Raw genomic sequence first — 15,374 nt, 5'->3', positions numbered from 1 at the left:
TATGTGTAGCGTATGTGAGAGGCAAGGATAAATAAGGAGTGACAGTAACAGAAATACACTTAAGTTCTAGTGCCTCTTCATCGTCTATGCTCATACAGCCTCATTCACATAAGCAGGAGAATCTCTCCAAACTTGTGTCCATACACAGAACAATTAATTCTGGAAGGAGGTCGTCTAGCCCAACCCACTGCTCAGGTAAGCTTAAAGTCAGACCAGGTTGTTCAGGGCCTTTTCTAGTCAGGTGTTGAGTATCTGCAAGGATGGATGTTCCACAGGCTTCCTGGGCCCCTGATCCAGAGCCCCTCATAGTGAAACATTTCTTCCTTACATCTATTTGAAGCTTCCCTTGCCACGACTTGTGTTCATTGCTTTTTTCTGTGCATGTCTGAGAAAAGGCTGGTTCTGACTTCTCTACAAACTGTGGTTAGATAGCCAAAGACATCCCCTTAGACTCCCCTGTGATGAAACAACCCCTGCTGTCCCAACCTCTCCTTGCATGCCTTGTGCTGCAGCGCACTGATGATGTCAGTGAACCTCTGCTGGACAAAACCCAGTTCTTCACTCTGTTCCTCGGGGGAGGGGATCAAAACCAGACACAGCGTTCTCAATGCTGCCTCCTAAGTGCCACACAGATAGCAAAAATTCTTTTGATCCATAGTCTGCACTTTTCTTAATGTGGTTAATCTTCACCACCGCAAGGACACACTGCTCACTTATGTTCAACTTGCTATCCAGCAGGAATCTGGGTCATTTTTCACCAAGCTGCTTTTTAGCCTTCTGTCCCAAGCGTGAAATTTTGTTGAACTTCATGAAGCTTCTGCCAGGCCCCTTCTCCAACTGGAATTCCAGTCAACTCCTCCCCCTGGTCTGCGGTCATCTGCAAACTTGAGAGGGCATTCCAACCCATCCTCCAGGCTGTTGATGAAAGTACTCTGGGGTATAAGCCCTGGCTACTGACTGCTGTGGAACACCACTTGTAAATTGGCCACCTATAATTGTAAATTTAGACTCTGAACTGTTGACACTACCTTTTGGCCCCAGAGGACCAGCCAGTTTTTCACCCAGACATCTTTAACCTGGTCAAAAGTGTATGTCTTCCGCCTTAAAAAAACTAGGTTAACAGTTGCACTGTACTACTGAGTACGCATGTGCAAAGTAACCAACAATTTGATTTTGACTGGTGACTTGATGAAGATGAAAATGGTTGGAAGCACTAGAGAAAAAAATGTACAGAGAGATCAGTGAGAAAGGTATGCAAAACAACTAACACAGTAAAAGATCAAGAGGTAATAAGAGAGCCAAGGAAATAACCCAGGCAAAAAGAACACCACATTACATTTTGACTTAAAATATTTCAAAGCAAAGTCTCTCTTCTAACTGTGGCAATGTGTTTCCAGCACAGAATTCTCCAGATACATGTATTATTATCTGAATGACTGATGCGACTTGTAGCCGATCCCTGCACACTTTGCCCTCTTCTTCTCCCCTACCCCATGTTCTGATTTAATTCAGTGATGATGTATCTTTTTTGCTCAAATCCACATAACTTTATTATCATAATAGTTTGATCATGCTGCCAGGTTTAAAACAATGCTGTATTTTGAAATGAATTGAGAAAAAATTAGATGGATACAAGAAGAATTGAAAAGAGTGACAGGCACAATACACTTTTTAAAAAAATTAAGGAAAGAATTATGGCCTCTTATTTATTTGTGTGAGCACCTGAATCCTCAAACACTGGAAACATATCTCATGTAGACAGAAAAAGACCCCGACTGTATACAAACCATTGATGAATGTATCTAGGGTAAGAAATTCCTTGTTAGAATAACTTGTAAAAATACTTGTAAAAACAGCTTGAAAATAAATTTAAAGCTTGCAGTGTCTCTTTTAGTTCTACTAGCGTTATCCTTTTAGGCTAAGAAAAAAATTAACTTGGCGTACACATAAAGCAGATGATAAAATTTATCTTCAGGTGTTACAGAGAACTTTTCCAAATTCTTTTCCGAAAAGGACTCCTGACTGGCATTCAAGATAGCCCACTGGTGTCATTTGTCAGTTTGAAGCTCTTCTCCACCCCCAGATCTGTGTTTTGTCATTTGACAGTCCCATGAAGGTCATGATATTGAGTAATAGTAGTAACACAGGTCAAGAAGATATTCTAGTCTCCTGCTTCATGAAAGAACATTCCACATCGGGGAAGCATTAAAAAAAAAAAAAAAGGAAAGAAAAAAAGCAAGGGCAAGCCAAAACATTCATCTTCCCAGTTCAACGTTGTGCATGTTTGACAACATTTTGTATCTAATCATTATCTCTATTCCATTTCCATGGTGGAAATTATCACTGGGATCCAAGTCAAATTATCATGACTTACTGACTAGGCAACAGGACATTTGTAGAGATTTGGAAGCAGGAAGTTTATATAGTGAGTTTCATATATAATCACAACATTAGTTACTGTCTATTGCATAATATGGAAACAACTAGATCCTTAAACTAAAGGCCTTATATATATATGATTAATAAATTAATCGTTCCATCCTTAAACAAACTATCTTCCTCCAGCATTTAAACAAGCCCACCTTTCATAAGGTGTACAGGTTCAGTCACTTGAATAACTACAGTGCACAGGATGCATTAACAGTAGGGTTGTAGTCTCCGGAACTGCAGCAGTCACTCCAACAGGCCCAAGTAGATGTTAGAGGAGAACACAGCAGAGTCATTGCATTGTTTGAGCACCAGCTAATCACAGTTACTGAACCGACACGGATCTATTTCTCCAGTGCCTGAGCACCTTGTCCATTTGATTTCATTCAGGGCGAGATACCGGACAGATTTAAAACACAACCAGCTCGAAGCAGCGGGATTTGGCGGACCCCTCAAGCAGCAGCCAGAAACGCTGGCCTCCGGCTTGCTCTGGGGCCGGGCAGGCGCTGCTGGCACCCCGGCCCGCCCCGGCTCGCTCCCTCCCGTTCTCCGCGGGACAGGCAGCGCTGCTCTCGCCCCGCAGCGCGGCGGGAAGGCGAGGGGGTCTGATCGCCGGGGGACACCGCCGGCCGCAGGCTCCGCCACCCCCGTGTCCACGGGCGCCCGCTTCTCCTCGCGGCGCGGCAGCCCCGTCCCGCCGGGGGGCAGAGGGATGCCGGCCCGGGGCAGGAGGCGGGAGCCGGGGCAGCGGTAGCACAGCCCTGCGCGGCCCGCTCCCCCTGCCCTTCCCCAAGGGCACAGCAGAGGCCGGCGGCACCCCGCGAGGATGCGGGAGAGGGAAGGAGCAGCAGCGGCGGCTTCCTCAGGCCGCGGAGCCGCCGCCTGCCCCCGCACGCCTCGGCGCCCGGGGCCGCCCCAAGCCCCACGATGTGCTCACCAGGAAGCGAGTGGAGCTGGTGCCCTGATCGATGGAGCCCACCAGTGGCCCCAGCACCATCCGGTCCGAGGCGGCCATGAGCCCCGCTTCGCCGCCCGTCGGTTCCCCTCAGCGGTCCCTCAGCCAGCGGGTAACGGCCGCGCTAACGCTCCCCGGCCAGCTCGCGGCCGGCGGCGCGTGGCTGCCGGGGTGAAGCCGGCGAGGGGGCGGGGGCGGGCGGGGCGGGGGGCGCTGCCGCGCGCTGTGTCAGCCCGCAGCCAACCGGCGCGCGGGGCGCGGCGGGGGCGGAGGGGCGGGGGGCGGGGCCGGGAGGCGCAGGAAGCGGGCCGGGGGCGGGGGCGAGCGTCACGTGACGGGCGGCGCGTGGGAGGGGCCCCCTCCCTCCGCCCGCGAGCCGTTGGCCCGGGGGCGGCGCGGGAAGGCGGGGGCGGTTCCTGAGGGAAGTCCGGGGCGCCCGGCGGGGGTCTTCGGGGCGCTGGGCGAGGCTCCCGGGAGAGCCTGCTGGGGCGCCAGCCTGCGGCCGTTTGTGTCCTGCGGCCGCGTTCCCCGGAGCCAAACCTGTTCCCTTTGTCATCGGCGAGAGCGGGACGAAACGCCTCGCGGGCCCGGCCGGCTTTCCCGGTGCGGCCGGCGGCGCTGCCGCTCTGAGGCGGGATCCAGCCGCAGCGGGTGAGTGCTCGGGAGGTGCCCAGCCGAGATGTCCGCTGGAAATTTTCTGTCCAGAGCGAATATTGCCGAGGAGGTGTTCAAAACTGAGTCACCGGAGCCATGGCATCGGCTGAAAAACGTTAGCAGCCCCAAAGGGTCTTGTTTCATCTTTCAAAGCTTTACTCTGTGTCAAGCAGAACTATTCATTCACTTTAAAAACTGGGATCTTGATCCTCCTTCCTTACTACATGTTGCTTCCTTACTACATAGTGCTTCAAGAAAAACTGCTGGTGTTGCAAGACCTGTGATAGAGTTGCAAAAGCTAATAACGCTGACAAATGCACATGAGAAGTTACCTAGTGACACATGTTGACAGTAAGACAGACCCCACAGACACCACTGAGTAGTTTGTTGTTGTTGTAACTCCCCATTAGTGGTCGTGGTCCAAACTCATGGTGTTTTGTCGGCATTGCTGCCTGATAAGCAAAATCTGATTGCTGCCGCTTGGTAACATTTTGTGTGACATCTTACCAAACGCTTACAACATACCCTTTTTTGTTTGTTAGCACTTCAGCTGGCATCTAGGAGCCTTGGCTGGGATGCGAACAGCGCTATCCGCTAATGTGTAATAGATGGCAAGGGATTTAATTGCAGCCCATAATTGCAAAATCTGAAATGAGACAAATATAGTTCAGTAATAAGATCCGTATTTTCAAGAGTGAGAGTAATGAAACACTGGAACCTCTTAGGAAATATTATGAAGGATTCTCTATTATTCTAAAATTTTATAGCCAAGACTGGTATTTTTGCCTAACATGTAAGCTGTAGTTCAGAGATCAATTTACTCGGGGACGTGCTGCAACCCATAGAGAAGGATCCGCAGCAGGTCATACTAGAAGGTCGTAACAGTCCCTCCTGGCTTTGCAAGCGACCCTCCCCTCTGCATCCTTCAGTTGTCACAGCATATGCTGCAGGCAGCTTCTACTCTAAAGCCGCGGGCAACATCCGCAGTTGACTTGAAAAGTTTATGCAGGGCTACAGCATATCCATGTTGATTAACGATTCAAGGCATTCATCTCATGGGATCTTAGTTAAGTCTGAATTCATTAGTATAATTGCTAGGAAAAGTGTGGGTTTCGCGTTATTTCTTTTGTTTCTTTTAAAAACTGCAACGTAGTGTTCTGAACTTATTTTAACTCAAGATAAGACATGACTATTTTCAGCAAAGGTTGAGGTCTCTCAGGATCCGAAAAGGGAGGAAGCAATATCATGACTGACATTTATGTAAAACATGAAATACTACTGCACCTGTGTAAAATTTATAAAGATCACTGGGTTATAGAAATGTTCTAGGAGGTGCAGATCTACTATTTTCTTGGGTATTCTTTAGCAGTGCCTGTATATTTTCATAGACCAGGAACGGGAGGGGTGGCAACGATAAACTATGCCATTTCTTTAACCTGCAGCAGGCACACAAGCAAGAGAGACAGAAAGGGAAGAATTTTGTCAGAAACTAGAAAATACAGAGTCAGGGAGTATAGCTCATTCTTCCTAGCTCATTCAACAATGTACTCTCCCTTCTTTTACATTTCTATTCAGTGTTTGAAGAGAACATTTTTTTTTCCTGTGGTATTTATTATACAATACATGAGTGTTACTGTTTGCAGAGTTATTAGCACAGATAGTGGGCACTGTCCCAAGTAAGCTGCCTGCAGGGGAAGGAAGGGTGGAGCTGTGGCCGTACCTTTATGGTAAGATGGTGTGAGGCCTCATAGCGCTGAGACAGTTCTAAAGCAATTAGCTTCCTTTAAAGGAAGGAGCATGGATATCTGGACTAATTTCTTCTTCTTCTGGCTCAAATCTCACTCAGGCAAGTCTACACAATGCAGCTTAAGTTGTTAACTATTCTGTTCCCCTACTGAAGAACCTATAAAATGGGAAAAAAAACCCCAAAGCTCATATCTAGCAAGTGCTAGTTGGGAGCCTTGCATATATTATTCATGACAGAGGGATAGATTTTGGAAGTTAGATATACTTACTAAAAAAATCTTGAGCCTGGCAGTAATAATGGAGGCTCCCATTGATTTTGGAGAACTTAATTACAACAAAGTTGAATTCGGTTCCCCAGCATACTACATTTATGAAGATGGCACTTGTTTTCAACTGCCCATGCAATGTGGATTACAAGCCTGCAATGCTACAGGCTTGGGGAAGAGTGGCTGGAGAGCTGCCTGGCAGAAAAGGACCTGGGGGTGTTGGCTGACAGCCGCCTGAACATGAGCCAGCAGTGTGCTCAGGTGGCCAAGAGGGCCAATGGCATCCTGGCTTGTATCAGGAATAGTGTGTCCAGCAGGACCAGGGAGGTGATAGTGCCCCTGTACTCAGCACTGGTGAGGCTGCACCTTGAATCCTGTGTTCAGTTTTGGGCCCCTCACTACAAGAAGGACATCGAGGTGCTGGAGTGTGTCCAGAGGAGGGCAATGAAGCTGGTGACGGGTCTAGAGAACAAGTGTTATGAGGAGAGGCTGAGGGAGCTGGGAGTGTTTAGTCTGGAGGAAAGGAAAGTGAGGGGAGACCTTCTTGCTCTCTACAACTACCTGAAAGGAGGTTGTAGCAAGGTGGGGGTCGGTCTCTTCTCCCAAGTAACGAGGGATAGGACGAGAGGAAGCACCCTCAAGTTGTGCCAGGGGAGGTTTAGATTGGATATTAGGAAAAACTTCACTGAAAGGGTAGTCAGTCCCTGGAACAGGCTGCCCAGGGAAGTGGTTGAATCCCCATCCCTGGAGGTATTTAAAAGACGGGTAGATGTGGTTCTTAGGGAGATGGTTTAGTGATGGACTTGGCAGTGCTAGGTTGATGGTTGGACTCATCATAGAATCATAGAATCATAGAATGCTTTGGGATGGAAGGGACCTTTAAAGGTCATCTAGTCCATCCCCCCTGCAATAATGAGGGACATCTACAACTAGACCAGGTTGCTCAGAGCCCCATCCAGCCTGGCCTTGAATGTTTCCAAGGATGGGGCATCTACCACCTCTCTGGGCAACCTGTTCCAGTGTTTCACTACCCTCATTGTAAAAAATTTCTTCCCTATATCCAGTCTGAATCTACCCTTTTTTAGTTTAAAACCATTACCCCTTGTCCTATTCCTACTGGCCCTGCTAAAAAGTCCGTCCCCATCTTTCTTATAAGCCCCCTTTAAGTACTGAAAGGCCGCGATAAGGTCTCCCCGCAGCCTTCTCTTCTCCAGGCTGAACAACCCAAACTCTTTCAGCCTTTCCTCACAGCAGAGGTGTTCCATCCCTCTAACCATTTTTGTGGCCCTCCTCTGGACCCACTCCAACAGGTCCACATCCTTCCTGTGCTGACCCCAGAGCTGGATGCAGTACTGCAGGTGGGGTCTCACCAGAGCAGAGTAGAGGGGCAGAATCACCTCCCTCAACCACTGGCAACGCTTCTTTTGATGCAGCCCAGGATACGGTTGGCCTTCTGGGCTGTGAGAGCACATTGCTGGCTCATGTCCAGCTTTTTGTCTATCAGTACCACCAAGTCCTTCTTGGCAGGGCTGCATGCAATCCCTTCATCCCCCAGCCTGTACTGATACCGGGGATTACCCTGACCCAAGTGCAGGACCCTGCAGTTTTCCTTGTTGAACCTCATGAGGTTCACACAGGCCCACCTCTCCAGCCTGTCCACATCCCTCTGGATGTCATCCCGTCCCTCAGGCGTGTCAGCTGCACCACTCAGCTTGGTGTCATCTGCAAACTTGCTGAGGGTGCACTCGATCCCACTGTCTATGTCATTGATGAAGATATGGAACAGCACTGGCCCCAGCACAGACCCCTGAGGGACACCACTCGTCACTGATCTTCATCTGGACATCGAGCCATTGACCATTACCCTCTGGATGCGACCATCCAACCAATTCCTTATCCACTGAACAGTCCACCCATCACATCCATATCCTTCTAGTTTAAAGAGGAGGATATTGTGGGGGACCGTGTCAAAGGCCTTACAGAAGTCCAGATAGATGACGTCTGTAGCTCTTCCCTCGTCCACTGATGTAGTTACTCCATCAGAAGGGCACTAGGTTGAGCAGGCAGGACTTGCCCTTGGTGAAGCCGTGCTGGCTGTCCCAAATCACCTCCCTGTCCTCCATGTGCCTTAGCATCGATTCCAGGAGGATCTGTTCCATGATCTTCCCAGGCACAGAGGTGAGGCTGACAGGTCGGTAGTTCCCAGGGTCCTCCTTTTTAAAAATGGGTGGAATATTTCCCTTTTTCCAGTCCCCAGGGACTTCACCTGACTGCCATGACTTTTCAAGTATCATGGTGAGTGGCTTGGCAACTACATCAGCCAATTCCCTCAGGACTCTGGGATGCATCCCATCAGGACCCATAGACTTATGTATGTTCAGTTTCCTCAGGTGGTCATGAACCTGATCTTCTCTTACAGTGGGAGGACCTCTGCCCCCCCAGTCCCCATCAAATGGCGCACTGACCCGGGAGGTGTGAGGAGAGAGATTGCCATTGAAGACTGAGGCAAAAAAGTTGTTGAGTACCTCAGCCTTCTCCTCGTCTGTTGTTATCAGCTTGCCACTACAGCTCATCAGAGGGGATACGCTTTCCTTAACCTTCCTTTTCTGGTTAATGTACCTGTAGAAGCCCTTATTATTATTCTTCGCATCCCTTGCTAGGTTCAGCTCCAGCTGAGCCTTGATGATCTTAAAGGTCTTTTCCAACCTAAATGATTCTATGATTCTATGAAATGGTGCTTTTATTCCACATGCAGCTTTTTGACCTCTTGTTCTGCAGACTGAACTCAAATGGAAGTTTTCTCCACCTCTGAATATAGCCCCACTGTTTTGGTTTTTTTTTTATATTTTAAGGTAGTGAACACAGTTGAAACACATTCATTAAGCATGTAAATATTTACAAAGCATTTTTCAGAGACAACATAATTTGGTTCCTAAAGAACTATTTTCAATAGCAAATAAACCCAGTTATTTGCTTTTGGTTTGGGTTTTTTGGTTTTGGTTTGTTGTTTGTTTTTTTTTTTTTTTTCCATCTCAGCAGAATGGAGGGATGTTGGTAATTAAATTCTGCTCTTTCTGGCTGATTCTTTTTTATTGACCTCAAGTGAAGGACGAAATGTGACTGTGTCAGGCTACTCCAAGCATATGATACAATGTGAATTAAAGAGTGGATGCCAGACGTCCACGTGTCTTTCCCTTCTGCCTCTTAAGGACAGAGAGGGCTTGGCAGTTGAATCCTGCTCTTCTTTACTGATGTCTGATCTTTGTGTTCCCCCAGGAAGAGCTGAAGGCAAATATTTTGAACTAGCCTGGAACAGGTGTAGGTATAAAGTGTACGGTGTGCCAGGATAATGAGTCACGCTGTCACATACACCCTTTTGCCTACTGGGAAGATGAGTGGTATGTGTGATAGTGCGTATGCTTGCACACGTGGATAAATTCAGTCTCTCTCACTGGCTCAGGGAGCAAACACAAACAGATCATGACCTTGGCTGCCAATGCCCTTACATTTATATAGATTGTCTGCAGCACCCATATGCAGGGAACCCTTTCATAGATCCAGAGGAAGGAGATTAGAATGAACAACTCTACGTTCTGTCTCCTCGGTTTATTTTGGAAGGTGTCCACATGCAGTACTCTTGTCAGCATTTGGCAAGAACAGTTTTATTGTGAAGCCATGACTGTGGTGATGCAATGAAATGTCTCACAGGATGCGTTTTACTTCTGACCTGATATTAGACAATAGTTTTCCCTGAATGACATTTTATATTTAGACTCACTCACACACTGTTCAAACCCTGAGCAATAGTTATTGCAGTTGCTGTCTTTCTGGTGGACAAAAATAAAACTTAGATAAAATAAATTCACATTTTAAAGACAATTAATACTAAGTGCTTTGAAAAGTAGCTATTAAACCAGTAAATCTTTACATGCATAGTATTACTAAAATCAAAATGGGAAAATCAGAAAAAAACACCCAAGAATTTTATGTAGATAAAAGTAAGAATTCTTGGGAATTAAAATGGATAATTCAGAGAAATATAAGTATTCATTAGTGATACCGTGGATACTCAGTGCTTCAAAATCCTTTACTCTGGGATGCTTGGTCTTCTAGCTTCCATACAAAAATGTGGCAACTTACTGCAAAATTTACTCCTGAAAGAAAAAGCACACTGCATTGAAGGGTAACATTAAAACTGAGTCAGTTTTCTACTGGTTTCGTAGCATCTGTATTTTGCTAGCTTTTTTTTTTTTTTTAAATTATTTTTATCAAATTAATTAATCTAGTTTGTGCTCCATAAACAGATGATATGACCAGTTCCCATAGGCTTGTTCTGTTCTTCACTTTCGCTTTCAAGTTAGCAGAGGCAAGGCAAATGCTGCTCATACAGAGCATCTTTTCAGATGTATGTTTTTTGCAGTGGATAGTGGATATTTCCAAAAATAAGCTTACGTGAAATTGCTATGTATAATAGTAGGATTAGAAAAAAGGTGAATTGCTCTAAATACTGATATTTGACACTTTTGTCTCTAAATCCAGGCTCAGAATTGAAAATTTAGTGATGCACACTCCAGGCTCTGGTTTCCATATGTGGTGAAGACATTAAAAACAAGAAGCAGCAGTGGATGTCTGTGAGAACCCTGAGACTGTCACTAGACTGGATTTAAACAAATTCCATTAATCCTGCGCTAACCTGAGCTCTTATATCATGCAGAAGAACTGAAGCAAAGCAGAAAAAAAATAATGTTTCAAGTGAGTGGTGCTATATGTCCACAGAGAGTACAGAGGATAGTGTTTATTAAAAGATGCTGTCAAATATATGTTCATTTTGTAGAAATATATTTACTTATATTAAGGAAAATACATATTTAGTATACGTAAGAAAATATATCCCATACTTTTGGTTTTCTGTTTCAGTTTGGTTATTGCATGCTGAATTGCTGTGCAACGTCCTCAGAAAGGGCACTGAGAATTTAGTACTGATTATTATATTGTGGTCTAGTCATTTATTCTAGGTAATTAGATGGCCCCAGGAGTCGTACATATCTTTGTCTATGAACTTCAAAAGCTTTTGATGTATTATCTCTACAAAACCTCTCTCAGAAGTGTAATGCTTCTAGCATTTTTTGAGAGATACAGAGAAAGGCTCAGAGCAGCTAAATTACCGGCCAGTGGTCACATAGCAAGTCCTTAGCAGAGCAGAGGTAAAAGACAGCTTTCCCTCAGGTCCAAAGGCACTGCATTCCTTAGCCACTGCCTTTCTCAGGAATCAGTAACTGCATTCCTGTTGACCTCAGAGAGAACAGGACTGAATTATCTAATAATCAGCAGAGGCAGGATTCCACAGGGTAAGTTGAGCTAGCCACACATAGGTCCTAGAAGACGATGTTTTTACCACTACCATCCTGATCCCAGCTGTGCAGAGTTTCTGCTTATTGTGCAATGGGTCTGGTTTTTGTTGGAACCCTTCTTGAGTTGTCTGAGCTCATTAATATGGCAGAAAACATACCCAGACAAAATAAAAGTGGATTGTTTTCTGCCAAGAAGCTGAATTGACTCACTTACTGTAATGAGTGCCAGAGCTGGTGCAAAAGTAGAGCTTTCCACAGCTAGGAGCATGGGAAAGGTTAAGAATAAGTAGGAGATGATGTGGAGGAGACTAGGGACAGCATGAAATATCCAGCAACTGCAACCTCTTAGATTGCCTCAGCTGCTCACGGACCTTCAGCCTCCATATCATCAAATCAAATGTTAGCTATCATCTGTTGGGAAATTCTGGAGATATTAATGGCTACACTGTTGTCATGAAGACTGAACTATACTGTCTGTTTCTGAGAATAACTTTAATACATTGCTGTTTTCAATTTTACATCACAAAACTAGTGTATCTCTCATAAAACTGATGGGAGAGTTCAGCTATACAGGGGTCTTCTGGAGATTCTTTATGCTCTGGTTATACCCTAAGGCAAAATGATGTTAGTTACCAGCAGCTGGAGTTCTTGGGGACTGGCAGATAATGTACGAAGACCATCTGAGAGAGCTGTGTTTGCTCAGCTGTAAGAAGAGAAGGCCTAGGGGACATCATACTGCTGCCTATAGCTACCTAGTGGGAGGATATAGAGGAGATAGATCCAGTCTCTTCTCAGAGGTGCATGATGACAGCACAGGAGGGAAGAGACACCAGTCGGAACACATGTAATTCTGTTTAGATGTAAGAAATGCTAGAAATAAGCAACTTTTTTTTGTTTTACTTTTTTTTTCTCCCTAGAGTCAGAGTTGTCAAAACTGGAAAAGATGCCCAGAGAGGCTGTAAAATCTCCATTCTTCAGGATACTCAAAATGCAACTGGGCAAGGCCTGACCAACCTGCTCTAACTGGGCCTGCTTGGAACAGGAGGTGGGACCAGTTGGCCTCCATAGGTTCCTTCCAGCATACATGATTCTGTGGTTCTGTGACTTTTTTTGAGGGTAAGTGCAACAAGCACTCAGTACTGAGTACCTGTAGCCATGCTCCAGCTCTGCTCCCTTTAACTCCATGAGAAGTCTGTATGTAGACATGAGACACGTGCTTTCAGTTCCTCTCCATTTGTAATCTAAACAGAGACAAGTTGGAATATGAAATAGAGACAGAGGAGAACATGCAGCTAGTGTACTACCGGCTTACTAATGGCTCAAGAAACTTAAGCTGCTGCTGAGCAATCTCTTTTTGTTTCCTTCAGAAGTACTGCATGCGAGTTTCCATGTGACATGTCTCCAAGAAGAATCTGACACAATGAAAGTGCTTCAAGCAAACAATGACCTCAGGACTGCCCGCACTACCTGCACCATTTCCAAATGCTTTAGCAGTTGTGTAGTGCTTCATAGTCTACAGTGGTTTAATAAAGAAGCTATAAGGGACCATTCTGTAGATTTTGAGGATGGAGACAGTCCCGAGATCGTTCTGAGACATTCATTCACTGATGCCATCTTTGCCCTAAATACCCAAATCAAAAATACCTCTATGGGGCTTGGTGTTAGCAATAGGGATGAATGATATCGGAGAGCATCTGAAAGTTTTGAAATACAAAAAGGCAGAGCCCCATGGACATCCAAGGAGTACAGTGATTCTTCCATTTTAGAGACTGGAGGGCGAGGAAAGCATACAATTTCAGCTGATCTGCTAGTAAATTTGGCTACGTTCTTACACAGAAGCACGATACGTGTGTGAAGGGATACCCCATCAGAAAAACGGGCTTGTTAGAATGATCTTCTGGAAGTACCTAATCGTCACCTATGTTGCAAGTGGAACTGCTGATAACTGCGATGGTTACTTCCATACCCAGGTCATCAAGGACTCAGAAGTAATGCAAATCCCAACCTCAGATTTCAGAGTATCAAGGAATTTCTTGCCGGAAGAGGAGAATGGGACATGCCTTTGCTTCAGTTTTTAACTTTTGCATCAGTTTTTAACAGCTGAAGACTGGGCAGAAATTGCTACTAGATTAATAGTTAAACAGATACATAACCTATACAGATGGTTCAAAATAAAGGAACGAAGACCCAGGAGCAAAGCTTGATATGGTAATTGGATAACCCATACTTCAGAGTTGCTGCCAGATTAAAACTTTTCCCCTGTTTTTATGGCTCTAAACTTTTTATGTATTTTTGAGTTTTCTAGCTATTTTCCTAAATAAAAGAAGAGGCTGGGTGTTTAAACAACAAAAAAAACCAACCACCCAGCTCTAGAAAGAGAATAAACTCTCAGGTGGAATCAAGTAAAATAAACTACAAGAAAAAGACAGGGAGGAAGCTAACCAAGCTATCAGTGAAGCTATCAATGAAGCTGCCCAAGAGAAAAGTGTGCTTCAGTAGTGGAGAATAACTGAGGTTGTGAGGTAAAAAAAAAAGTAGAATATCCTGAGGAGAGCCTGAGAAAGTTGAAACATATCTAGTAGATATCATTAGGGAAAAAACCCCAGTCACCCAAAGAGAAAGTGGATATGTGGACCGATCTTCGAAGACTGAATTTGACATTTTGATAATTTATTGTGTGCTTTCTAAGCACCTGCTGAGATTACATATAAGCATTACTTAGGACAGCTAATCTAAATAATGCACTTTCCTGGTGCAATGGTGGAGGAGCATGACACACACAAAAAAGAAAATCGCTTGTCTGAAACAGTGACTGGTTCAGCTATTCTTGCTCCTCTCCTGGAAGGTGAGGATGAACTGCTCACCACACAGTCCTGACCCAGCACAGGAACTGCCTGCTGCAGTCCAAGAAACCCTGGGTAATGATAACAGTGTTAATACTCTCTTCTGTCAGAGCCAGCTGGATTACAACCAAGCCTGAAGGGCAGGATGCTAGACCAGAGGCAAACATAAGGCGTGTCTTTCCCTGGAGTGACCATAAGGTAACACTTACATACGTAGCGTTGTAGGCAAGCGGAGCGGTCAGATTTGCGTACTGGATTCTGAAGCACGGGTGCTTGTGCAACAGGAGGTGTTTGTTACAGGCTTATATATGCAACATAATGATGGCTCCATCTATGCTATCAGTTATGGCTGTTTCAATAGGTTATTATGCAGTTCTGTACATGGTCAAATTATGTGACTCTCATACACTGGCTGAATGGTTTTCCAACAGCAGGTTCCTGTTTTTCTCTAATATACCTGAAAACATAGTTTCCTGCTCATGTTTCCCAAGGTAAGTTCCTGATAACTGCAGCACACCATAGTCATGTTATTCCTTCATATTCCAGGGCCTTTGACATTTCAGTCTACCCGGCAGTGGTTTGTTAACAGAATGTACTTACATATTTATGTTGCAGCGACTTGTTATTAACTTCGGTCTAATTCCAGTAATGCTCTTGGTCCATTATCAGAACAGCTTACTCATAGGCATTTGGTTCTCTCCAGGTTACAACACTCTTCTGCAGAAGCAGAAGGTCCTTAGGGCCAGAGTTGAGAGCTAGGGTGAAAACTGCTCTAGCTGCATTGTTTGTGAGTCATCCCATGAGTACATTAACTTCTAGAAGCCGAGCTGATTCTTCTGTGCAATTTAATAACATTCTAATGACTACAAAAGAGTGATTTGTCTGTGTATACTCCTTACTGAGGCTATTAGGACAAAAGATAATAGGGGCATAGATAAAATCATACGGCTAGGCATTCAAATGATGAACATCAGTGTAGCAGCGGTAAAATTCATCTACTTATTGCAGAAGTAGAAAAATTACCTTTCTAATTATATTATAAGGTTCCTATTATTCTAAGATAAATTAATAGCTGACTGTTCATTCTGTATGAGATTATACTTTTGGTATAATAATACAAAGGAATTTAATT

At 45.0% G+C, this 15,374-nt stretch overlaps 1 protein-coding gene across 3 annotated transcripts in view; it reads right to left on the bottom strand.

Annotated features, from left to right (window-relative positions):
* The window catches only part of GK (glycerol kinase), a gene marked incomplete at both ends in the record, with an annotated part of 34,683 nt that extends 31,241 nt beyond the window's left edge, over nucleotides 1–3,442 (bottom strand). For all 3 annotated transcript variants that reach the window (XM_082304910.1, XM_082304908.1, XM_082304909.1), the window contains one exon: nucleotides 3,365–3,442. In XM_082304910.1, the coding sequence (XP_082161036.1) occupies nucleotides 3,365–3,442 (78 nt within the window). The remainder of the gene's footprint in view (nucleotides 1–3,364) is intronic.
* Between the last annotated feature and the right edge of the window lie 11,932 nt (nucleotides 3,443–15,374).

The sequence above is a fragment of the Platalea leucorodia genome, assembly GCF_965183815.1.
Source record: "Platalea leucorodia genome assembly, chromosome: 2".
NCBI classification, from domain to species: Eukaryota; Metazoa; Chordata; class Aves; order Pelecaniformes; family Threskiornithidae; genus Platalea; species Platalea leucorodia.
Note: the sequence above shows the minus strand (reverse complement) of the source record. Positions and strands in the feature narration are given on the sequence as shown.